The 27,776-nt window shown below is 37.1% G+C and overlaps 1 protein-coding gene across 1 annotated transcript; it reads left to right on the forward strand.

The window, feature by feature from the left end:
* Positions 1-1,511: 1,511 nt before the first annotated feature.
* LOC121316076 (guanine nucleotide-binding protein G(I)/G(S)/G(O) subunit gamma-4-like) lies at positions 1,512-27,381 on the forward strand. The gene is made up of 3 exons (XM_041250822.1): positions 1,512-1,841; positions 12,392-12,499; positions 22,624-27,381. The coding sequence occupies exons 2-3, from the start codon at positions 12,401-12,403 to the stop codon at positions 22,750-22,752; spliced, it is 228 nt and encodes a 75-aa protein (XP_041106756.1). The 5' UTR covers positions 1,512-1,841; positions 12,392-12,400; the 3' UTR covers positions 22,753-27,381.
* Positions 27,382-27,776: the final 395 nt, after the last annotated feature.

Below are 27,776 nucleotides of genomic sequence, written 5' to 3' on the forward strand. Positions count from 1 at the left end.
CAAAACACAATAAGGGGATCTGTAGGCTTTGCCAGGGGCATTTCAGGCATCATTTTTATAGTTGTGTTGCTTTCCATAATGGATGCAGGAAAGTGTGTGGCAGAATACAATACCACAAGTTTTGGAAGTCTATAATAGTTTGAGCAGACCTTAACTGCTGTATGATACACAATGACTTAACACAGCTGTATATATAAGGATGAGATTCTTCATCCTATGTGAGACATTTTGCTTATAATGATGTCCCTGACCATTCTTGTGGATAAAGACACTTATCAGGACACTAGCAGAGAAGACCTGTTAAGAGGATCAAAGATGAAGAATGTAAGAGATGCTTAAAATGTAGCCCAATATAGTGCAGCCTGGATGTTTATATTCTTGTAGTCTTGACCATATTCTGGTGTCGGTACAGTGTTACATAAGAAGTTCAAGTCAGGCTGGACGAGGACTCCCAAAAGCTTCTTTATAGATAGATTGCTGACCCTTTTGCTTAGATTATATGAATACAATGAATGCCCTTGTGGTGCATATGGAGATTATTTACTTGATTATTAACCTCTTTGGAAGAAAGAAAAGTGCCATCATATTTGCATGATCAAAACGCAGTAAATTAGGCCTGCCAATCCCTCTGCAGTATTTCATCTGGGTGCTTTCTTAATGGATGCTTTTCTAAATTATTTGTTTTTTTCTATCTATATATATATATATATATATATATATATATATATATATATATATATATATATATATATATATATATATATTTTTTTTTTTTTTTACAAATGCAAACTTAACAGAAAAACAGCACAAAAGCAGCGCTGTCTGAAACCAGTTATCCAGCCTGATGTAAAATGAAACAGTCTTATCACCCACACCAGAAACAGAAGGCTAATTCAAATACAAGATGGGGAATGCATATCAGTCATTGTAGGAAAACCTTACAGACAAATAAGACATAGTGTAGTAACAACAGCCAACCTTCAGCCACCAAGAGTGCTGTGTTCACAGTAGGAGACAGCCCTGAGAACATTACTGATTAGATCAATTACAAAATCACAAGCAGCTACAGTAATTAAGCAAGGCTGCAACCAAGAATTGGAAACCAATTTTTCAGGTAGAGTCGTTTAAGAGTAAGCACCAATACAACCTGTGTAAGATATGATAATTGTGAATATGTATGTATCTTATTGGAAAGAACACACATTTGACCAACCAAAACATTGTATGAATGTGCAGAATTATCCAAAACACCCCTTTTATACAGAAATGGGAAAGTATACAGTATACAGTTCTTTGAACTAGAATGCTTTTGATCAGTCTGACATATTTGCAAAGATGCATCTTTAAAGAAAAGCCCCAATCTTGTCTGACATTTTAAATAAAACTGCGATACACTTTCACTCAGTATGGCCCAACTGGGAGACACAATGATGTAAACTGTGATGTAAAATTAAGCAGGGAAGCCTTTTACGTCCCCAGACAGCTTGCTCTGCTGCAATGAGGGGCAGTTGAGCGAGACACTATGGAAATGCAGTGGATGTGTTTTTTTGGGGGGGTTTTTTCCAGCTGCTGTACAGGGTGGGGGAACAAAGGACGACCGTTTTCGTGAGCCAAGGCAAAGCACAACCATTTCTGACAGCGACGGCATGAAAATGTTCAGGGGCGAATTCTGAATCCACAGAGCTTGTTCTCAAATCACACCGGCAACCGCCGTTTTCAGTCCTGAGTTTCTTATTAATCAAGACACCCCTCCATGCTCATATTCCCCTCGTCCTAGAGAGAGAAGGTCTTCCCCAACTGCATTTACCATCATCTCGCCAGGTCCTGCACAGCTGAATAAGGTTGGGTTCAGGTCCTCAAAGGATCTATAAAATTAAAAGAGAAGCTGCGTGTTCTCATTGTGATTAGGAAAACAGCTTTAACGCACCTAGAGGGATGAAGCTAAAGAACCTATCTGACCGTTATTAGTTCTGCTAAAACTGCTAATGGGTCGAGTCTGGTTCACTGCTGGGGTTTTACTGTTATAGCTGAATGTGAGATTATTATTATTATTATTATTATTATTATTATTGTCGTTGTAATACTGAATAATAACTACTGAAACATGACCAGTGACATCGACTTTAGGGTTCACCGCTGTACATAACCTAAAGGGCGACATGTTAATTCCATCCGTTCTGAAGAAAAGTAAATAAGTGTATGACATCTGTTTAAATTAGAAAAATTTCAAGACATAAAATGCATTACCTATTGCACATAATAATAATAATAATAATAATAATAATAATAATAATAATATAACTTAACTTGTACACTGTATTGCCAAAATAAACACAGGGCAGTACCATTTGATATAAAAGCAGTCGAATGAAATAAATGTTACTCTGTTTTCCCTCTGGCATAAAAATTTGAAGCAAGTGTCCAGGAAAAAAATATATCTTAGAACAGCTTGCCTGGCGAGCTGTAGTTTTACCCGTTTACATGAAATTCCAACATGTAAAATGCTTGTCAGAAAATGTTAACAGCTTTGTAATAATAATTATATAGGATAGTAGTTTCACATTGTTAGGTTGTAAAGTTTTAAGGATTGAACCAATTTCAGTTGATATCAAAACATTTTTGCATGTGTTTGTGAATGATTGAATTATTGAGACAGGCATGGTCCGGGCACGAAGATGTACAGAGTGTTTTTAAGAAAAATTTTATCAATTAAAAACTCATACAGAAGGTCCAAGTGGGGGAGTGCATGTCTTGCTTGAGTTTGAGACAGCGACCATATACCAGCTTGAACAAACCAAAAGAATGAATGGGTTTATGTCATCTTTTGTGGAACCAGTACGGTTTTATTTATTCATAGTATAATACCATACCAGTTTTAACTTTTTTTTTTTTTTATTATTTTTTTTTATTTATTTTTTTTTGTAAATGATAGAGCTGTCAGTGCCAGGTAAAATAGCTGTTTACCTATACTATATAATAAACAAACGAAACAAGGAACGTACCCTTCCTAGTCTGGAGATACTACAGTAGTTATTTATGGGGAACGCCTTAATTCTGAGGAAAGCTGATCGTGTATGTAGTGTTGACACAGGCAACACTTAGACAGAGGCAAAAGTATAGCACCCTAAGCGTATTATCCCATAATTCAAGGTAACAGACTAAGGACAAGCAGTGTAAACTTTAACCACTGTTTAATAAAACAAAAAGCAAAATGCACAATTTCTAAGAATTTAACAAATTATGTTTATCAAAAAAGCGAGGTCTACCTGCATACAGCTCTGTGCTGAGGTGCCTTTGTACAGTTCTTTCATGCACTGTTATGTCTGAATCTTTCATTAAGTCCTTGGTTGTTAATCTTGGATTTTTCTAGCTGCCTGGACGATTCCTCTACCTGTTTTACCCATAATTTTCTTTGGACATCCTCTTCTTTAAGCATTTCAGTAAAATTTGTTCTGTGGTGATTATTGCTGCGATTGTGGATTTTGGTATTCCATATTTATTTGATGCTGTTCTGTAGCCATTTCCTTTATTGTAGTTTGCTAAGAGTGCTTTTTTCAAATGTGAATCCAACTCCTTCGCCTTGACATCATCTGCATTGTAGGCAAAATGTTCTTCAACAAATGTTGGAAGTAATTACCACATTTTCTGGCTATTGACAATAATGCAGCTGTGTTACTGTGTAATGGTTTTCAATCAATGAATTTGTTTTTAAATTAGTTCTATTCTTTTTTTTAGAGGCTTTTAATGTAAAGGTGCCAATACTTCATGGTTATGGACAAATATTTGAAATTGCTGAAGTGCTTTTGTTTTTTATAAAGATTGTTTGTTAAACTACCAGAAATTGTGTATTTTGGTCTTTGTCATATTGATTAGTGGCTAATGTTAACTAAATGCTTGTATTTAACATGCTTTCTTGAATTATCTTATAGTAAGTGTAGGATGCCAATATTTTGTCTGTGACTAAGTGTTTTGGGGTTTGAAAAAAAACCCAAAAAACCTTTTTAGGCCTGGTAAATTTGCCTGGATGTTTTCCAAATTGTGACAAATGTATTAGAATGGGGGTGCACCTCACAAAGCAGACACATCTTTACATTCAGAAGCATTGAAATGTACCTTTTCCCCAATTAATCATTGATAAGCATGAACATTGAACAGATTGGATTGTGAGACTTGCCTATTTGTAAAATGGTTGGAAATGTAGTCTGGAATAAAATCATACACCTCAAATTCAGATCAGTCATTAACACCCTCTTCTCATGTACTGCTAACTAACGAACAACCAACTGCTTTTAGCTATACATACCTATAATTGGTTACACCCTGTACTTCAAGCCACTGAACTCAAGTTAGCAAGTATTAGGCTAGCTGTTGACTAATTTGGGAAGATAAGAAAAGACAGGGTCAACAACCAAGGTAAATGCATACAAACCATTGCAATTATATTAAACCTTTTTTTTTTTCCTTTATGAAACTTGCCAGTGGTATGCTGTTGGGAGTTTGTGCGGGGCAGCGAGCAGCTGATATAGTTTCTTACCAAAAAGATCAAATAAGTACCCTTTATTTAAAAATAAATAAGCAAATAAATTAAGTTAAAATAAAATAATGTGGCGCAAATTAAGTAAGTGTGTTTCCTCCTATGAATGAAATATTTCCTTGGTAGAATTTGCAAATTCCACTTTCTCCTGCTTGGTAAGGAAATTTCAACCAATGCTTTGCTTGGATGCCATTGTTATGTATTCACAAGACAGAATTTAGTGATCAGGAACAGCACTTTATTGTACAACCAAACAGACTCACATGTCTGTTTTGCGACTGCCCTCAAAACCCAGCTGGCTCAATTTACAGTAGCTACTGCGACAGTCCATAACGTAATAGTGGTGCTGTACTACTGCATTAGTTTTAAACCTGAGCAATAACAGCCATGTTAACAACAACAGCAGTGGAATATGGCCAATATATGTCACAAAGAATCCTGCAGCATGATGTGCATTTAACATTAATAACTGTATTTAAACAGAGATTTTTATTTTTTATTGTTATTGTTATTATTTTGATGTTTCCAGTACTGAAAAAGGTTACACAAGTCTACAGATCTGAAAGGGACTCAATGCATGTGCACTATATAGTATTTAAATATGTGTCATGCACTTAAAACATGAATATATGTGATTTAATTTTTTTGAATCATTACCCGAAAAAGATCTGGGTACCTGGGTATTTTTTATATATGTGTGTGTGTGTGTGTGTGTGTGTGTGTGTGTGTAAGCAATAAGACCTGACACAGAGGGCATTACTAGGCATTATGGACCATTTGGGTAATGGGGCCCGAGACAAAGTCCCATTCTACAAAATATAATCCTCCATTACCTATGAGATTTCTCTGTAAAAACAATGCTTTTAAAACAAATGGTTGCCATTATGATATTTGATGTTTTCACCCATGACCTGCAAGAATACCAGATATGATTTATTGCTCACATTGTTTGGATCTAGTCCGATTTGTGGATAAAGACAGAAAGCTGTCGGATTCTTTGAACATGTCATTATATATTTCTCCAGTAATAGATGAAGAAGCTCATAGGTAACATTGTTATAATGGAACACTATATTTTGTAGAATGTTCATTTTGGAGGGCTTATGTGGAAGGATACATTAAAAACAAAAAACGAAATAAATGCAGTTTAAATAAATTTAAAAATTAGATTTAATTGTGCTGTAACATTAAAATGTAAAAGCAATAAGACCGTCCACATGGGGCATTACCAGGCATTATTGTCTCAGGCCCTATTACCCAACCAATTTATAATGTCTGGTAATGCCCTCTGTGTCAGGTCTTATTGCTTACTCATATATATATATATATATATATATATATATATATATATATATATATATATATATATATATATATATATATATATATATATATTAATATGTATAGTAATCTCTCTCTCTCTCTCTCTCTCTCTCTCTCTCTCTCTCTCTCTCTATATATATATATATATATATATATATATATATATATATATATATATATATATATATATATATAGAGAGAGAGAGAGAGAGAGAGAGAGAAGTGAGAAATCCCATCAAAGGAGAATTTAAGACAGCAGCTCCATTTCGATTACGTCCAAAGCCCCTAGTCTTTATTTTAACATATTTAAAACCACGATAAACATAATACAGGAACAGCAATCATTCAGCACATTACCCAGATGACAAACAACAGAATTGTTACATTCCCATGTCTTTCTGTTAGTATGATCCATCAAATAGCACATAGCATACAGTACAGTCATTGCGATTTAAATTAGGGGACACAAATTCAACTCCTCTTTAAGTCCAAATGGTTCTAGCGCTTGTGGTGCAAGTATCCAGTGTGCCTCTCGTCGCAGAAGGAGGTCAACTAGATTGCCACCCCGAGTAGGGACAGTGACCCTCTCCACGCCCACAAATATTAGTGAATGTGTAGAGATTCCATGTCCAGCTTTCCTATAAAGTTTTGCAATCTTGGTTATTATTTCTAATTGTCGCTTTATGTTCAGTAATACGTAATTTTTGAGGTCTTTTTGTTTGGCCCACATATACCTGTCCACACGGACATGTTAGCACATAAATTACACCAGTGGTATTACAGTTAATAAAACCTTTAATTTTTATTTTTCTGCCAGATCTGGGGTGAACAAAATACTTAGTGTTAGTTGTATTGGAACAATGAATGCAATGTCCGCACTTAAAATCATCATCACGAGGGGCTGACAACCACGATTTAGTTTGGTCAATTTTAGGGCTAAATGAATGGACTGATAGATCTCTAATATTGCTGACACATTTGAATGCAATATGTGTTGGACTGTCCTGTATAATCTCCTTAAGGGAAAGATCGCTCTTCAAAATGTTCCAGTGTTTTAAAATGATCCCCCTAACATTATTCAATAAATAATTAAACTCAGTGGAAAAGCAAATTGTTTGGTCACCTTTAATCTTTGTTTTCTTTCTAAGAATAGAATTCCATTCTGTATCTTTATCTTTTTGAATCGCTAACTTTAAACTGCGATTGTCATACCCTCTAGCTTTAAATTTACAAAGCATTTCTTCTGATTTCGAATTAAATTGAGATTCTGTGCTGCAGTTCCTTCTAATGCGTAAGAACTGTCCCATTGGTATGTTTTTAATCAGGCGACGTGGGTGTTGACTTTTAGCAAGTAATAAAGAGTTATGATCAGTTATTTTCATAAACACACTAGTTTGCAGTGTGCTAGTTTCATCTTTATAAAGTCTAGAAAGTATATTTGTTGTAGGTCTCATTCACATTTGAATTGTAAGTTGATATTCACAGAGTTGGTGTAATTGACAAATTGCTGAAGTTGTACTTTAGTACCTGACCAAATGAATAATATGTCATCAATGTGATGTTGCCATAACTGAATGTAAGGTAAAACAGTATTATTCTCACTTTGGATATATCTCTCTTCCCAATATCCCACATACAGGTTTGCATAATTGGATGCGAAAGACGCCCCATTGTAGTACCTTTAATCTGTGTACAGACTCATTACATCGATCGAGGCAAGAATACATATGGGATCAACTTTAAGGTTATTAGTACAGTTTAAAACATCTCATGTATCAGATAGATAAGAGGGAAGTTTACAAACAAAAGGTTTAAGGAAAGAGTATATATTGGCAGAAGGGTTCAATTACTGAACCATTCCCCAATACAATCGGTATGTTTTCCAGAAAAAAAACAAAACTTTTTTTTCACTCATCTTGTATTTCTGTGTTTCAAAAATCAAAAGCTAAGCTAACGCCCAGGTGCCGTTTGAAGATTTGCTGTGTTCTTAGAAGGCAAGAACATGTCAAAGATTAGCCTCTAGTGCCAATTCCTTTAAAAGCAGAATGGAGTAGAATCATTACAGCAAAAATGTGAACGAATACAAAACCTTACTGCAGTATAGCTCCTAATAAGATATGTCCTGGAAGGAATACCCTTTCCGACACAAACATTATTTCACCAATCAGTCAACCTTAAAAAGTGAATTGACAACTTACCCCAATACCAGTCAATCGATTCACTTCCCTCCACCTTTCTTCAGTTACCCCATTGTAAACCTCAGGGGGTCTATCATGTAGTCCAAAAGGCCAGGCATTGACCCCTCCAACCAAGAGGGTTTGAGGCCAAATGTTCCATCTTGTTCCATGCTCCATTATCATCAGATAAACACCATTCAATACAAATCCCCTCTTTACAGCACTCTTTTAAATTTTAAAACCAGGAAAAATGTATTTCCATGGTAATTTCAATAGCGATTTCCATGGCCGCAGCTGCCGTTGTTTAATTTGTTTTGTTTTGACAGCTTCTTGTATTCATTTGCATGTGACTCATGAGTATCCATATCCGTGGCACAAGTGCTGTTGCGCAAAGTACAGCAACTCACTCAACATTTTTTTAAAGTTGTTTAGGTTCAGTTCAGATCAAATCCCATGTGAAATCAACCAGTCAAGCAAGCACCCATTTTTAGCATGAACCATGACCACTTCAAATGTGTAGAAATGGATTACATTGCACAGCTGACAAAAACTGCTCATAGTTTCATTTTCAGATCATGTGCTAATGTTAGTTTGTGACAGAGAGAGAAGGAATCTGTACTGTGAATCCCCCTCCCGATCAGAAAGCGCGCTGGTCGAGTTGGTGGTATGGTTTCCCATAGACAGGGCGACTCGGTGGTAGGTGGAAACCAGAAGTCGGCCATTTTGGAGGAAGCATGTAACTGCAAGTTTGCTAAACAAATCCATTGTGATCAGATGCAGGGCAGGCAATGGATTGGATAGACCGTCTTGCCGGGCTTATCACAGACAGGAGTGTAGCAGTACAAAGGTGACGCAGCTACGTGAGTCGGCCCTTAACGCTGGAGTTACCAATGCGCTGGATCGCTGTGTTTGTTGTATATGTTTTGTGTTTGGAGAGGACGCATGAAAGGGAGCTGCATCCACTGAGCCAGCCCACACCACTGAGCTCGACCCTTACAGCACAGCACAGACACGCACCACCATCCTGGGTTTGGAGAGCACAGTTTCGTGCACTGGGATAATAACGTGTTTGTAAATATTTTGTTTGGGACTGTAAACCCACTGTGAACCCCCCTGATACCATCATTGGGGTGGCTTTATTATTTACTATTTTGAATAAACACAGACCGTTTTTTAACCAAAGGTGCTGTCTGGACATTGATTGTATCACCCACACTTGTGTATGTCCATGTTGTTTTTATCTGGACATTGTATCCCATGTTAGGACATTCTATAGCTCAAGTTATTGAGAATCAGATTCTGGAAATATTCTTGGCTGACTGTCTTTATGTACTTACAGTATATCACTGTGACAGTGCAAGTCTGTTTACTGGGCAGGTTCTTGCAGGTAATTTGAAGCTCTCTATTAAGTTTCTCATCTTTCAGATAGCAGGCTGTCACAAACCAATGTGCTTTTCCACTATGGCATGCAGTGATGCTGAAACTACACAAGCAAGTGTTCTCTGCATCCAGGTGTTGAAATAGTGTACAGGATCAAATCTCAAGCTGCACAGCATTTTATTTCGTAAAGACTGCCGAACACAGCCCGACTCAAGACATCCCGACTCATCTCATCTCAACTGGCCATACACAGTCTGGATGAATGGTAGCAGTGTGTGTTCCCTTAAAACCAGGATTATGCAGATTTCGGTCGGGATGTCTTCAGATTTGAAGATTGAACATGTTGAATCTTTTTCAGTCACAGTTTCGTTCAGGCATGATCAGTCTGTCTGTGTGAGGCGGTTGCCGACCAAGACTGACTGAGACCGATTAGTCATAAGGGTGTCAACCAATGGTGAAGCAGGTTTAAGTGACGTGGCTTGTCATGTGACTTGTCATACAAGAGGGCGGGCTATTGCTTCGATCTCCAATAAGTCACAAATCACAAGCCCCTAGATCCACACGCTGAGAAAAAAAAGATAATCAACAGGCTGGATTTTGTTTACCACAGGCTAAAGTGTAGTAGAACTATACAAAAAGTCAAACACTGCCTGAAATGTTTGCACGGTGTAAATGGCCATTAGCTAAATTAATAGGCTAAGCGCTTTTTTTTTGGTTGCCTTGCGGCACTGTCTCCGCCATCTAGTCAGCATACGATTACATGCATGATGTGAGGGTCGCTATGTTGGGCTGAGTTAATAAAAAAATGTGTACAGGGCAATATTAATACAATTTGCATACATAGTAATCACTAGGATCTAGTTGTGGTCAGTAATTCAGCCTTAGCAGTGTGCGACACCCAGTCGGGAAAAACTCAATTGTGACGTCAAACCAAAACTGAGCACAACTGATTGCAGAATCCAAACTCAAATGAGTCCGGACGGCTTGAGTCAGGCTGTGTGCGGCGGGATTTAAACCCTTGTTGGGCAGTTTTTGATTGTTTAAAATCTGTACTACTGTACTTGCTACATAGAGTGGTTAAAATATGCCTGCTATTGTGGACAGGCACTTTCTACACATCAAATATAGCAGTACGCAAGACTGCTTACCATATACAGAACACAGAATGAATAGAAGCTTTAAATTCATTTCTGCATTCGCTATTTGATGTTATAATGTTAATTCGGAGTAACTTTACTGATTTTGTTGTTAGTTTTCATATATTTTTTAAATTAAATTGTTTATTTCAAATCTTCAGAGTTGGCAACTGGTGTTGGTGAATTGTCAGTGCTGGGTGGTAAACATGTTATGGAGTTGTAGCTACTGTCTGATACAAGCTGCCAGATGTTTACTGCATTATTCCTTCAGTGCTATATGTAGCCCTTAAGTTCAGAGTAAACACTGCATAAACATCTGTTTGATCTGCTGAGTTTTATACTTCATTCCTGGTAAGACTAGAAAATCCCAACAAACCCTGAAATGATGGGATGCTGCATCTCCTCTGCATGCAGAGAAACAAGGTGAGTGTTGGAAAAGATGGGCGGAATTTAGAAAAAGTAGCATTATTGAAGCATGCTCTTTGTATAATAATGGCAGCTTTCTTACTAAGTGATTTTAGTAAGCTCACCTGCCAGTGCTTTGGCCGCATGTTCTGGCCGTAGGCATCTGGAGCAGGACCGGTGCTCGTCCTGCCTGGGCAGCTTCGCCGCGAACGGTCACACTGGTGGAACCCAGCGGAGGACCCAGTCAACTGGACTGACATGGCTTCATAGGCAAAGCTAATGCGCTCTGTGTCAATAGTAGCGCGGTTGGTGCCGGGCTGTAGACGCTTCCAAGCAATTTACCAGTGCCGAATCAGTCGGTGCCGGAATCGGTGTTGAGAAGAGCACAGTCAGTGCAAAGTGGTCGGTGCCGAGTCAATCGACGCCTAGGTTGGTGCCGATGTGTAGTGTGGTTGGTGCCGGGCTGTAGACGGCTCCAAAGTGCAGAGTTAATTGGTGCCGGGATCGGCGTCGAGGAAAGCGCTGTCAGTGCCAAACAGTCGGTGCCGAGTGGACCTGTTCCAAGGTCGGTGCCGATAGTAGGCACAGTCGGTGGCGGCGAAGATGTTTACACCAGTGCCGAGTCAATCGGGGCCGGGTAGGCACTGTTTTTCTCAACCTCGCAAGTTGGCGGGAAACCGCAGTCGATGCCGGGGTATGCAGCCGATTCAGTCGACGTGGTCGCCAAGGGCAAGCGCAGCCGCGCTAGGAAAGCCTGAGGCTTGAGAGGTGCGCTAGGCCCAACTTTTTTTTTGTTTGTTTTGTTTTTTGTTTTTGGTCGCCGTGTCCAATTAAATCAGCGTAGAGGACGACGTTACGTGCCCGCGGAGTCTCCTTACAGCACCACAACTGCTCCCCACACGGTATATCAACTACACGAGGCCTTGTGTTGTAAAAAAGAGTAATGGCCGCTCGCCATTCCCTCAAGAGGGGTCAAAACCAGCTCTAGTCAGTAAACTGACGCTAGAATTAGGCGAGAACACTCATAACAACGCTGGAGAGCATGAGTTTACAGTGGATCCAATAAATTTGTCGGTAAAAACCAAACAAATCAGCCAAATTCGGTACAAGAAAGCAATCACAATCTATGACCTGTCTCAGTGGAGTGAGAGAGAAAATGGTGATATGTTACTGTTGGACGTCCATCTTCAACAGGAGGTGGGAGGGACTTCCCTCTAATAGCAGGGCCCTGATAGGGCAGCTTTTTTTATATATGCTCAGTGATTGACGGTCAGAGAGGGCTCTTTCCCATTCGGTAATGGTTGTCATTCAATTGAAAGGGAATTACATATGGGAATATAATTAGCATTAAAGAATTGAAATATATGTACTGTATTTTGACCCACAAATTGCCTTCTACCTAAAATTTGTAACCAAATTACTTGTACTTGTTTTAGGAAGACACTATGAAGGACGGCATGACTAACAACAGCACAGCCAGTATATCCCAAGCCAGGAAATCGGTGGAGCAGCTCAAGATGGAAGCCTGCATGGACAGGATAAAGGTAGGCTCTTCAAACAGTGTCTAATGCTTCCATATAGCATGCTTTTAAACGACTGCAGTGGCCACAGTATATCAGGTGTTGGCCGCTTGATTTAATGCCCAGAGCGATAGACTGGGGGCAGGTGCAAAGTGCAAGCCTTTGGTCAAGTCAAGCTCTCTCAACTGCAAACGTCTGCTTTGTAGCCAAATAGCTGCTTAAAGGGAACCTGTCGTTCAATTGTATAAATCAATTTAAATTAAAATACTAAATCAAATCTCCACAGTAGTTTAGCAAGCTTTGCTTATTATTAGGTTGTGCATTTACTCTTTCTCATGGTACTTTTCAGTGTGCTATACTACACTTTGCTATGCTTGTAGTTTGCATACTGCAGTCAACTTGTACAGAATAAAGGTAATCACAGTATGTTATTCTGATGTTATTTTGAAATTATAATGACAAAATAATCACTGGCTCATGTAATCTGCAACCTTGATTTCCGATCATATACTAAAAGAGAAAACCCTTGCAAAACCCAACCAGCAGATGGATGGAATTTGTTATTGTAAAGGCTTGCACTAGAGGTTAAGTATCATTTTAACTTATCTATAAAGTTTGCCACAGTTATTTTGAACAGTTGTCTTGGATGGTAATTTTGCAGTTTATCAATGCTTTCCCCAAGGTTAAACAAGCTACAGAGTCTATTCAGCTATTCAGATTAATGTCTTTTAAAATCTTTGTTTCTGAGGAAAAAAGGAAACATCCAGCTAGGCGATGCCTAATTTTTCACTATCAATATATCGTTCTCCAAAAAGCCGATACATCCATTGATCGACTTCTAGAAAGGGTAAAAAAATACAGTAACACACGTGGAGCTGTGGATTATTTTGTGTAAGAGGGCAAGTAATGCTTTAAAAACTATTATGCATATTACATTGATTACATCAGTTTATGCAGGCTTGCTCTTATCAAGATTATTAGTTTGTAGTGTATGAAACTGTTTTGTTCTTTTGTTGTTCTCGCTATTGTTGTTCAATAAACGTTGCTTATTTTGTCTGTATGTGGATTGCCTGGCTCTTTAGTACAGAGGCATTGGTGCTATGCTTTAGTGCGAGAGGTCCCAGGTTTGCACCCTCCTGCCTGTGTGTGGATTGCCTCGTCCTGTGTGATGCGCCTGCCTGCGGGAACCGAGATCATTATAATATGTTTTGTTGTAATAATAATAAAGTTTTTTGACTGATTCAAATTTCGCTGCAGATAGATTTATTTTCTTAATTTTTCTGTTTTGTTAAGTGGCACAGCTGCACGCTGCTATTATTTTATTTTTTGGGTGGGGGGGGGATGTTGCAAGCCAACTGAATGTGATTTTGGAAGTTGTATTTGGTTGTACAGAATAGTGGCGAAAAAAGTAACTTCTGCAAGGCTCTCGTTTTCCCCCTGTATTGTGCGCATTCACAATATTTATTTAAATGAAAAAGGTCTAGGTTTATTTATAATGTTACAGGTTTAAACATAAAAAATGTTTTTAATTTGACATTTTCTCAAGCAATGCTAATAGTGGGCCTCAGTGCCTAATGCAGCTGAACAGGTGGGCCTCAGGTAACAAAAACTTGTGAAGCCCTGCCTTACACAACATCACATATCTGATGTCCCTGGATAATAAAATACATTGTTACTCTTTTTTAAAATCACTTTATTATTGTGTGACACTATTTTGTGTCATTTTAGACTTTCAGAATACAAAAACAATGTAAGTAGTACATTTTTACTATGACTGATGTTCACATTTATTTTGTTTTAAGATTTTTGAGCGCGTTGTAAATGAAAGAGCGTATGCATCAGATATGAGTAGCTACCTCGTCAATGTACATCTGTGTCTAAGTCAATACACAGCAAAGGGTAGTGTTTAAATTGCTCACTAGCTTGTGAAAGCAAAGTTGAAGATGCTGTTGATGGAATTATTATGTTAAAAGGTCGCAAAGGTCACCATTCTGTGCATACACCATGATGAAATATACCGTATCCTTTTGCTATGACAAGTTTTCAGATTGTGTTTTGGAAACTGCAACATGTTTTTGGCTAGATAAGCTACACCCTATTCACAATACCTAAATCAATCACAAAAAAACATCTGCATATAATTCACTTAGTTCACAATCACCACTGTGAATAGGGCACAGTCAACTCTTTAACTGTCTCTCGGCATATGGTAGCTGATTTGCAGTTGTGAGGTAGCAGCTTGCAGCTGCTGCAGCCGCTATGTGATTTGTACCGCACCCCTGGTTTCTGCTTTGAGAAACATGTCTCCAGAAACATTTTGCATTTGGTCAATTGGAAAAAATGTTTGAGCTTGTAACTAACTCATCATATTCTTGTGCATGCTTTTGCTAAAGACAGGTTGGTTTCAACATCTGCTAAAATGCTAAATTGTATTGATATGAATGAAGGACATTTCTATGACATATTATCATACGGGTAAGCACTGTAATTTAAAGCTTTCCTCCATTTTCTGACTTGTTAGGAGGAATCATCACGTTGTGCTCAGAAATGTTTCCCCAAATGTTTACTTAATTGAAAATACAGTATAGTGCCATTTGTTCTATTTTGTCAGAAACCGCTGTTTCCCAACCCATCCAAATGTTTTTTGTTTTTTTTCACTGTATGAAAGTTGTTTTTTTTTCCTATTAGGTGATGCAAAGATAACATTGAATAAAAAGAACTTAAGCCTTATAGAAGCAAACGATAATTTGAAGGTATTCCCAGTGCTGTTGACAAGCAGTAGAGAGACACAGACAATTTCCTTTGAAAATGAAAATGAAAGTCAAATGAAGTCTGCCTCATTTTGTGCTAAATGTAATAAGGAAGCTTTGCTCTGCAGTGATTTTCAGTGCTGCAGTATTATTCAACACATACACAGATCAATAAGATGGATGATATGGCGATAGCATTGATGACTGACTGAGACTCAAGTTTAATCGTATCAGCCTGAGTGACAGACAATTATTATTTGTTTATTTAGCAGACGCCTTTATTCAAGGCACTTACAGGGACTAGGGTGTGTGAACTATGTATCAGCTGCAGAGTCACTTACAACAATGTCTCACCAGAAAGACGTTGCACAAGGAGGTTAAGTATGAGTCAGTAAGTGATGAACTAGAACCTCCTGGTTACAAGCCCTTCGCTTTAACCAGCGGACCACACAGCCTTCTATATAATAAAAATCATTAAAGTGATGGTAGCTTATGGAATACTTTCATAGATCTTACCAGTCATGTAATTCCATTGACGGTATAGATCTCAAATGTGCAGTTTCAAATGAAACATGATCTCTCAAACATGTATTTTCATTTTAAAACATGACATCAAGTACTAAAGTGTGTACAACAAAAGTGCTCAGTTTGCTTGCCTTCCCTTACAGGAAGTCTGTAACGCTCCCAATCTCTTGGTCAGTGTCTTTGGGTCAAGCATCTTATTGGCTACTAAACATGTCTGTCCACAGGGGAAACAGCTGTTGGTTAGTGACAAGAAAGAAGGCGTTGAAAAAAGTGAGGACTACTATCCAAGTAAAATAACCAAGAAAGTGCAACACCAGTGTAGTACCAGGTGTCATGTTTTAAAATAAAATTTAAAATAATATGTATGTGTTTGCTATAACACATGTTTTTTTCAAAAAGAAACATTTGAGACCTCTGTAAGAATGGATGTGCACAACAGGTAAGATTTATGGAATTAGTTTGTAAGCTACAATCACTTTACGTCACTTAAAAAGATGATTGAATTTACTGAACCTACAGTCTTTGACTATGTATTTCAGAGCTTGATGTAAAAAAAAATAGTGAATATTACTACAACTCCATATAATGTGGAGTGTATAATAAATGTGATTAATTAGACAATTGCTTACTTTGATTAATCAAGTAAAATGAATAGTGAAGATTAAAAACTCTACATTGGGATTGTTTGATTCAATGAAAATATGACCAATGTTATTTCCCTGTTTTTTGCTGCTAGTTTAATCAACCTCATTGCCATAGGGGGACACACCACAGCAACAGAAACAACCCTACAATGTATTTAGATTTTAATTTAAACAGGATGTGCTGGGATTAATCCAAACAAACTCTCCAAGTTTATCTCCTAAATTATTCACTGAAGTCCAAGCCATTTCAAACTCTCAGATTGCTCTGATTGTCCAATCACAGTCCTGAGAAGCTATTCCACCCCAGGTTTAACAGGAATATGAGATAATTAACTACTTCAGGTCAACTTTGGCCTCCCCAGGTTTAATCAAACCTACATTCACGCTCAAAGATCTTTTAATCAACTGGAATTATTAAATTAATAAATTGGAGCTGTAACGTAGACTTAAATATGACTCAATCAACCCAATTATTTCCTTAACATCCATGAAGGCAAACTCTTCAAAACAGTGTGCCCAGATTTCATAAAAAATTGCAGGATCAATTTTCTACGCAGGTTATTCCACATACTGTGCATGCAGCTCACAGTGAGCACATTTTTCACATAACTAAAGCCTGATTGGTTCAGTTATTCAATGTTACATCTTGCTCTACTGATTCTGATGGCTGCAGTGTTAATTATACGGTGGCAAGGGATGTATATGGCACTGACATACAGTTCCTTGTTCACTTGTGCTGCTGGGGAGCAGCGGGAGGGTTCTATGCAGATTGTGTGCCCCTGTTAATGCCAACGAGGGGGGATCTTTTGGGTGTTGTAATATTTAAATATGGGGCTGCCAGCGACAAGAGGTTCTGATTGGTAGAATGTTAGAACAAACTACATATTCAGCTGATAGCACAGCAAAGGTATTCATTATTTCTTCAATCGCATGATATGTGAATGTGATACATGGTTATTAGAAGGCTTCACCAGTATGACTAGGGTTTATAATTACTGCTCATCTAAATGTATTACATAGAAGCCCAGGCTGTCATTACATGAGTCACATTTACAGCACACTGTGGAATTAGAAAATGAGTTTAGAGTCTTGTGTAGGTATGTATTTATTGATTTTAAATGTTATTAATTTGATTTCACAGCAGGATTGACCAGGGATGTAAAATTTATATAAAAGGGAGCTATAAAAGCAGTACAAAATCAAGTGTTAATTTTAACTCTACCCTCCTATAGCGCTTTAGATGATAGTGACATTTTCAGTGATCAATTATAGGCTAAAATGATCACAATAACCATGATTATCGTTGTTTAAACACATTAATTGCCACACAGTTAGTTGTTCTTTCTCATATTTTGGTTATTTACAATAAAATCATACATAATTGAGACTCAAAGAATTTGAGATGATACTTAGGATAGTTGTACTTTTCCCATATTTAGGCCAAACATCCCCTTGTTAAAATATATTTTTTTACATGTACAGTACAAATGTGAAAAGCAATTAAAGTAATACATTCACTACATGTTTTTGAAACATTGTCATTCAGTATTAAGATGCATGTCACCTTATGCTTGATTTATGTTTCCTATGCAATGTTAATTTTCCATATTTCAATCAATAATGTGTGTTTGTTGACCAATATGATCATACATGCTAAACAGTGTCCTCATGCAGATGTATGTAAAAACAAAAGTGTGGCAAATGTAGATGGACAAAGCACTTCCATATAACCCAGATTCTGATACACTTATACTGTACCTTAAGGTAAATAATGCTTACTATTAAAGTTTTCTAGATATAGGTAAAATTGGAAGGACAGGAGTTCATATAACCCCAGACCCATTTACTCTTAATAACTTGTTCTAATGAATGCCCATACCAAGTTTCATCACAAGTACGCACAATTTTCTAGATATAAATAAAAATGCAGGTCACGTTTAAGTGTGTACCGTGACAGAGCATAGTCTCTGCACATGGGGGTGCACATGTGTGTTTGTGTGAGTTTGTTGGCTGGCGGACATCTTGGTGAAGGGACAACCTGTAACCAAGATGGCCACCATTTGCACAGCACATGGTGATGTCATTGTGTGATTGTGTAAATATGGGAGTGATTGATTGATTGTTTAATTACAATTGTATAAATGAATGTGAGAAAAGTGTGGAATGTGGCCAGGTGGTGATTGAATAATTGTCAGTCAACCCCTGGCTGCATGGTATGAAAGCAAAAAAGTTTGTTTGAGTAGAGTGTGGAGAATGTGAGAAGTGAAAGTCTGTGTGGCGTAAGTTTATTTGAGCGAGAAGCTTGCTTGGCATATTTATCATTTATGGCTCTCGAGCCAGTCTTTTATTTGTTTAAGTATTTTAAATAAAATCAAGAGCTTTCTTTGTTCCTGAACCAAACCTGGTACTTGCTTTTGTGTCCAGAACCCCTGAAGATTGCACTAGACAGGCACAACAAGCCCTTTTCAATTCTGATAGTGTCACAGTATCTACAGATGAAAGGTCAGGAAACTTCATATAACCCCAGATTCTGATACTCTCAATAACTTTTTGCCTATAAGTTTCACAGTGACAGTCAAATATATGTTTCTGTAGATATATGAAGGGCTTAGTGCAAGATAATGGTAACCCACATTTTCATTAAAACTGAGATAAGAATATCAATAATATGCTATCATACTTTGCTTTGATCTTTTGACCATTATAAGATACAAGACAATTATTAGATATATTTTTATATAGCACCCTTTACGCCAAAGGCATCCCAGTGCGCTGTATAAAGTTAAAAACAAAATAAAATAGATCATGTATACAATACACTCCAGTTATAACCAATTATTTAAAAGCACATTTAAAAAAAAAAAAGTATGTTTCCAGTTAGATTTAAAAGAATCCACTGTTTCAGCCCGCCTAATTGTAATCAGGATAGAGTTCCACAACAGAGGAGCACAACAGCAAAAAGTTTTAAGATGATTTTTTGGAACAATTAAAGGTTCTGCATTTTCTGATCTCAAACTTTAAAATCAAATCGGTAGCTCGTAGGTAATCAATGTAAGGACCCCTTAGCACTGGAATAATGTGCTAAGAACTAAGAGTATGAGCAGCCTGGCAGCTGTGTTCTGAACACGTTGAAGCCTTCTGAGTTTAGTGGCAGGTATGCCAACACAAAGATTTGCAATAATCAAGACAAGAAGTTAGAAATGCATGTATCAACGTCTCTGAATCCCTCACCTCAAATACAGATTTTAACTTGGCAACATTTATCAAATGACAAAAAGCTATTCTGATAACAGAATTAATATGGAAATCAAAAGAAAGCTCAGGGTCCAGAGTAACACCCAGGCTCTTCGCTCTATTGGAAAGTAAGATGACACCAGGAAGTATTAATAATAATACACAGTAATTTTAAAAGGCAGCAACAGGATGCTATCCCACATAAAGAGGACTGGCTTCATTTATTTTTTTAAATGAGCCACTGTGGGTTAGCATTTTATTGCTTATAAAATGTAGATGTGTTTCTATTTTGTTTTACAGGAACTAAAAGTGCTAGACTGCATTTTACTGAGGTGGATTTACATACAGGTGCAAACAAACATGTAAGCATTGTAATTAAGTTAAAATATGGCTCTATCAATTTTGTACAAACAAATCATTTTCAATTGTTTCAAGATTCATTTTCTCAAAACAAAACCTGTGGGTTACCATTATCTTGCCCTGGTCCATTGCTGATACTGGTGAAGGGCTAATAATTCAGCAAACCATTTAAAATGAATGTGAACTAATTTCTCTTGGATTTTGGTGAATACAAGTAAGACAGAAATGGGTCGATAATCATTCACAATCCTGGTAGCACTGACCTAAAGCCAGTGTATCATGCTTTTCAGCTAAGCTTATGTTCCTAGTGCAGTGCAGTTAAAAAAAAAAAAAAAAATTAAAGTCCTACATTACATGGGTTTCTTTTCACTTCCTAGGCATTTTAACCTCAGCAGGGCCTTTGGGACAAAACATGTCACTCAGGTATTAGGAAAATAACTGGTTGTTATGACAGAAAACAATGCACTCTCCAGGTAAAAAGGCTTATGAAGTTCATGACCACCTGAAAGTAAATAATGCCAACAGAGATCCATTAGCCTGAATGAAAATACTGTACACATTTGCCATGGCGTGTTTCTTTCAAGAGACCCAGGAGGATTTTGTCTTTTTCTAGCTCTCTACTCTCCATATAAAGGTTTATCATGGTAAATTTGCACATTCATTTTGGAGTTTTCCAATGCTTTTCTTGTGGTTATACTATGCATTTACCATAGTTTACCATGGTTTGCTATTGTTTTTTTTTATTCTGTGCTTAAAATGCTTACCCATGATTTATTACACTTCACTATTCTTTTGCTGTAGGGAATGTTTTATAGGTGAATTCCATTTCCTATGTGCAGTAAAGGAATTCATTGCAGCATGATTTTCACCATAGTGACAAACCATTTCAGACACATTCGGACCTACTGGTCTTATTAAAGTGTCCCTTTAAAACAGCAGGTACTCAAACAGCAGGATTTTTCAACCCTGAGGGACCTTTTATAAATAAAGTGATACCAAAATTCAAACCTCCATTTGAAGCATTAATGAATTCAAAAAGGTGAACAAAATAAGTGAAATTCTGTACCGGATCCTTCAAACACAGCAGCCTCTTGACGCACATAATAACTGATAATGGTTTTCATGTAATAGAGCTAATTCAGGCATCAATTAGTGGCTGTACCTAACAAAATAATTCCATAAACCACAGCTGCTGTACACTTTAATTTGTTTTACTGGTCTCAAATATACATCTTTGAAAGCAACAATAAACATGTATTTGTATTTTAAATATGATATATTGTACTACACTTGGTTAAATAAATCTCTTGTTGGCTTCTTGTTGTTGTTTTTTTTCTTAATGATTTATACTGGCCCACTGATGTTGCACACCATTTGTTATCAAGGAAAACACTAACCCGGTAATATTTCAAAGGTTACAGAGCTGTCTGGTAGATGGGGTGACCGTCTGCCTGATTGCACTCATTTGGTTATCCAGCAGGCAGGCTTTCTTCACCTCAGGAAAAGCGCACCAGGCAAAAGCAGCCTTTCATTGAGTTTCTCTGCGGCTGTAGTGTGTTGGATTTTGAAAACAGGTTGCTATCTTTAGACGAACAAAACCTTGGATGTGATTGTTTCAGTCTTTTAAGATCTGAATCTCCAACAATGTCAACCAGCACACTCTCCTATTGGAGTATTAATTGAACCCTTCCATTTCCTCTTCAGCTCCATGAGGGAATCCCTAAGTGCTCCATCTGTTTGTCTAAGTGGCAAATATGTTGTGCACAGCAGACTGTCAGAGTGGTTACTGAAGACTTCTTGATTTCAAATCCAATTAAAAAAAAATTATGATAACAATACAGGGCAATTCCGGGTATCCTAATAGTACAGTAAGTGTAATAGGATGTTGAGGGAATTAGATTCCCTGGAAAAAGGTTGGATGCCAGTGGGTATGTCATCAGTAAATCAGAGCTTTTTTAGGGCCATATTTAGAAAGCATTTACATACCACTATGTTAAGTTTGCACCATTTTTTGTTGTTGTAAAAACAGTTCTATAGCAGAACTACAAAGAAACAGCTTGGGTGACTGTAGGAGCTCTGAAACGTACCACTTGAGTTGATTCTTGTTAAGTTCAATTTTAAATTTTGGTTTCTGTGAGATCACCTCAATACTGACCTTAATATGTGTTGTGTTGTTTGGAATTGTAAAGCACCATCCTGCATTACCTCATATGCAATTGTCAGTATTATTGTCTCAAGCCAGTTTGAATGCAAATACTGAATCAGACACAAAATATATTAACTTTGATTGCCTTTCAGCTTTCTCGCCTCAGGGTGAGACGACCTTTGCCTCGTTGTAAGGGGTGTACTCCAGTCATTAACTTTCCTTTTCCAATACAAATAATAGTACTGCTTTGCCAGTAGAGGTTTCATTGTAAAACCATATGTAATGTATGAAGTGACACTTACATTTTGAATTAAATCTAGAGAACCACATATCCACCTGTGATGAAACCTGTAACAGAGTTTATTGAGAATATCTGAGTGTTGAGATATACGGTGCCGTCTATACATTCATGAGTCTGTCCGTCCAGTTGCACTTTTACACACGGTATATGCAGTTTTTAAAGAATTCTTGTTGTTTTTGTCATTTCAGGTGTCGAAGGCTGCTGCAGATTTGATGGCATACTGTGATGCTCACATAAGGGAGGACCCGCTCATCTGCCCAGTGCCAGCCTCTGAAAACCCCTTCCGGGAGAAGAAATTCTTCTGCACCATCCTGTGAGACCCTTGTCAATACCACCACTGCACAGTGGGATCAGTCCTGATTACAACAACGATGATGAAGTTGATGATGAGCAGCAAAAACCTCTATATTCTGCTCCTTATAAGAGCAGTTGCAGTTTGGTAGCTGCAGGGGGCGCTGAAGTCCAATAACCAGTGTCATTTGATTGTGTGCATTTCCTTTAGTTATGCTTATTATTAGAGGACAGTATTACTCATTGCCTAAAAAAATTAATTCTTGAAAACCTGTTTTTAATTGGTTAGCTTTTAGGGTCTGAGGAAACACAAAATGCCACAGGAGAATTGTCAGTCTTCTTTTTCTTTGATTTGATTTATTTCCAGATTACAAATTAGGTTTCTAAAATCTTTATTTTGCTTAATTCTCCAACATAAGATATGACTAATCTTTGCAAAACTGAGTGTAACCCTAAGTGGTCTATTCTGAAGAAAGAACATACAGCCGTGGCCTATGGTTTTGCATCACCCTATGGAATTAACTCATTTTGCTTCATGAAGTCGAATGAAACCTGCTAAGTGGTACCATAAACTGGTATCAATTGCAACTGACGCCCCCGTGTGTATCATTTTTTGTATACAGTAATTCTCTTTATAGTTTAAAAATCTTTCACCTACTTCCATTATTTCCTTGTTTAGTTTTGTATACCCACGTCCTTTTCACTGAAACTTTAATAGGCCACTTCCTCTATCAAATTGATTTAGACAGACCAGTTGCAATCTAGTCTGAGTACCAATTCAAATGGGTTTTGTCTTGGTCTGCTGCTGATTGAACAGAACAGGATTTCAACTCACTTTGAACGCAGTACCAGTGTCAAGTGGTGCTTCTATCACTCCATGACCCTGAATCATAGCAATAGACATCTAACAGTGTTTATAAACATTAGATAGTTGGCATATTCATTGTGGTAACAAGATGCCATAAATTAAATTATCTATTTTCAACAGTTTCTCTCGCTGAAGTTAGTACAGAGTAATTTAACCTCTACCTGGTCCCAGTAAAACATGCATTTATTTATTAACCTAATAATTAGGGTTTTGCAGGCTCCTAACTGGCAGTGTTCTGCACTCAGTCTTGCAAGGTGTTCAGTGTCACAGTCTTTTCTCAGTTACTTTCCAGATAACCAACTGACCCCTCATTTTGTCTGGTTACTTGGGTTATAGTTTGGTTTGGTTACCAGTTATGTACCCATTATCTCAATAGTCCTTAATCGTATACCCATGGCCCTATTCAGTTATCTAGTTGCTAGGCCTTAAAAAACAGTATTTTGCTCTATTTTAGTGGAGCTGTTGTGCCAAGGCTTGCTGTTAAAGTGTGCTGCCCAAAGTGTCTATAACAGTCTGCTATGTTCTGGATTAAGAGTTGCTGCATTCAGAGTTGAATTAGTCCAACATTTACCTAGGGAATAAAAGAATAATATGTGGAATGTAAATTGATTAAATCAACAATGAGTTACACGTCGTGCTTGACCCTGATCCCTTGCTATTTACAGAACATGCACTTTTACTTTTAATGCCATTTGTATTCTGATTTCCAATCAGACTATACTTGCGATTGCCTCATCCAATAGCCAAACACCCAATTAACCAGTTGATGTCTCAATTACCAGCTACCACCTCGACCCATCTCTAAGCCAAATATATTTTATTAAGACTAATATCCCTGTCAACACTCTGCATTATAGTGCAAGTAGTGAAAGCAGCGGGTACCAATGTACCCATTAGCAGCAATGCCATGACGTTTCAGGTTGACATAGTTCAAGGTTAAAACTGATCATAACGCAATGCTTTTATTATTGTCCCAACTTGTCATGTGTACACCTCTGATTGTATATTGGAATGCAGTATAGTGTGTAGGTAGCTCTCATTTAACTTGACATAGTTCAGCACACTGTTGCAGACGGAAATTACACTTTCCCTTATAAAACTATACGCAATGTTGTAGCCAAAGCTAGCCAAGCAAATTCATGGTCAGGTTCTAAAAAGCTAAAATGAAACACACCGAAGTGAAATACACAAGTTTATCATAAAATATGATTGTGGCTATGCTGTTTAACTGATTGGTTTGCCTGGCTTATTCTATCCCAGCTTTACTCTTTATATAGTGTCCCCTCTGTAGAGAAACCCCTGTAGCTGCTATATGTCCATGTCATTTCCATGTGACTTGCCTGTAAACCCCAGTGTGTAACATGCTAGGCACACACATGCATTCCCTTCGCTCAGCTTCTGTTTATTTAGGAAGAGACATGCATGATGTTAGTTTTGTCAAGTGCTGTGAGACAGATGTATCTTAGATTAGATCACAGACTTGACTCCTTTAAAAAAAAAAGCACAATTTTAAATAGTTTTTTTTTTTTTTTTATTACAAATTTAAAGTAGAAGTAAAATATATGTTTACAATATGTTGTAGAGCTCTGGTTTGTAGATAGAGGAGGAACGACATGTGGTGCTCCAGCTTTGACAACATATTAAAAGGTGTATCTTGTTTTGTAAAGTGTACTGTACAGAAATGTGAGTAGCGCAAAAAGAATATAATTCTGCATTTAGTTCTATTGTGCCATGTGTTGAAACCCCCAATAAGTAAAAACAAAACAACTACACCATTTTAAAGAGATGGTGGGGTCTTTTTTAATGGTCTAAACAGTGAGGGATAGAAACACAGAAGCCCTTTAACTCTTTTTATTAATCCAGATCGGGTTTTCCTAAGAGGTGATTTATAGACACACTTACTAACCTCACTATACAGCACAATCAGGCTCTCGAAAAATCAGCTTTATACATTTTAAGGCAGCAGTATTATGATCTGCCACAGATTAGATGATTAAAATAGACCCCAGTCTAAATGCCTTGAAAAACAGTTCTCCAACAAAGCCAGCAATGTCCATTATCCCAACACACCCATTTGTTCCTGGTACATTTTTATATGTACTGTTTTTGGCCAGTTCTTTTCAAATGCCTATTCTTGACTCCACCTCTTGTTTATCAGTAATATTTGAGATTATTGCACCACCTCTCAATGGGAGTATACTGGTAGTGTAGGATCAAAGGCTCTTCTAAAATAATGTGCCATCTCTCTTAGCAACTTGGTATGGGTATGAAATATCCTGGTGCCTTTTTAGGTTTCATGCCTCCAAGTACATCTGGTGTTTACAGGACAACTACTGTTAATTTTGTTTACATAATGTATATTTAAAAAATGTACAGTATATAGACGCCTGAACTACGTCCTACTGGTACAGGGTTTCACATTTTATTACACTATGAATATGTGTGTATTTCTGAAAATGCTCAGACATCTACATGAGCAATGGTTGCAGTATTAGCACAAAAAGCAAGAACAGTGAATACAAAAATGAGCAAACAGCTCTAAAGTTTCAAACTAACCCCTGAACAAATAATATAAATCCCTAGATCCTTGTCAATGAGTAATGGTTTCTATGATGATAAATGATCTACAAATGCCCTCTAAATCAGATGACTAGATTATTCCACTAAACTAATGTTGCAATTAAAATATACTGTAATGCAAATAGATTGCGGTCATGTTAAAGCCTAGAAAATATCAAAAAAAGTCTTATAAAATAACTGCATTGCTTCCACTATGCTTATACCATGAGTTATATAAATGCCAAATAACAATGTTTAAAGGGCAAGCTCACTATAATTCAGTTCCAGTCCTGTGGAGCTGAGTTCAAGTGCTTTTTTATCTAATTGATCGATACAGCATAGTTAGGGATGTAATAAAACACATTTGCTGGTAGGCTTTGAAAGACAAAGAGCCTTCGCTCATTAAAAGGGTAGGCCCCCCAGTGCGTGGTTAAGGCATTTTAGAGCCATGTGGAGTAGCTTGCATTGTGGTGGTTTGCTTTCTGGTGATCTTGAATCTCTAGTTTTATTGTCCCTCACCTGTTATTAGCACTAAATGTGCTCAAATAAAACAAACAAAAAAAACTTTTTGTTATTAGGAAATGGTTACCTCATTTCAAAAGGTGTGGTGAAAAAACAGTTACGAGATTGGGAATAGGATAACATAATATGTTTTTAAAAATATTACATAGTAGGGTTGCCAACAAGGGCTTTTGCAATTAGCTTATGATTGGCTTCACAAACCCAGATTGGAACTAACTAACTACCTTATTTTTAGTCAAGGCAGTCCAGGATTATTGCTAATCACGGTCAGTGAAATTTGTTTTAAGAAAATTAATAGGAATAAAAGCATAAAGCTAAAATAAAAATCTTACTCTTACAATGATTGCAGTGCTGTTGAGCTGATCTTCATGTGAAAGGTTTGTTTGACTTGTTAAGGAAAGTTTTTTTTTGTTGTTGTTGTTTTTAGCTTGGACCATGTCTTATGTATGATTTCTGGTTGTAGGAATCGTGAGAGTTACATGCTGTAATCACATGACTCATATGAGGATACAGAAAAAGACCAATGACAGTGCTTGCTTATGAGCGAAGTCACGTGCATTCCATGAGGGGCACACTAAAAACACAATTTTCTCAAAGAACTTCTTGCTAAAAAAAAAAAAAACATTGTGTGTGGTTCTTTCATAACTGGAACTTTAAGTAAGGTTTACTTTATGACCTTTAAAGTCTGTCATAATTCCATTGTGATTATTTTTTATATATATATATATATATATATATATATATATATATATATAGGTTAGATATATATATTTATATATAGAGTCCAGGTTTCCATAGAGAACATGTTCCATATTGCATATTAATAATGATAATCATTTAATAATCTGAGTATTTAAATACTCTTATTGTAATTTTTAAAAGAGTTTTGGGTGCGAGCACTGGTAATCATTGTTGCTGCAAAAGTTCAAAAAAGAATACCAGTGAACCTAATTTGAAACATACTGAATCAGCATGTACAGGCCATTGGGGCTGTGGCATAATATAAGGTATTGTTGGTAACCCTATTACACAAACAAACAATAAATGTCTTTTCACCAGTAGTGGTCATCAATTTTCAGTGTGTGTGTGTGTGTGTGTGTG

This window comes from Polyodon spathula, chromosome 5 (assembly GCF_017654505.1).
Source record: "Polyodon spathula isolate WHYD16114869_AA chromosome 5, ASM1765450v1, whole genome shotgun sequence".
In the NCBI taxonomy this organism is placed as follows: Eukaryota; Metazoa; Chordata; class Actinopteri; order Acipenseriformes; family Polyodontidae; genus Polyodon; species Polyodon spathula.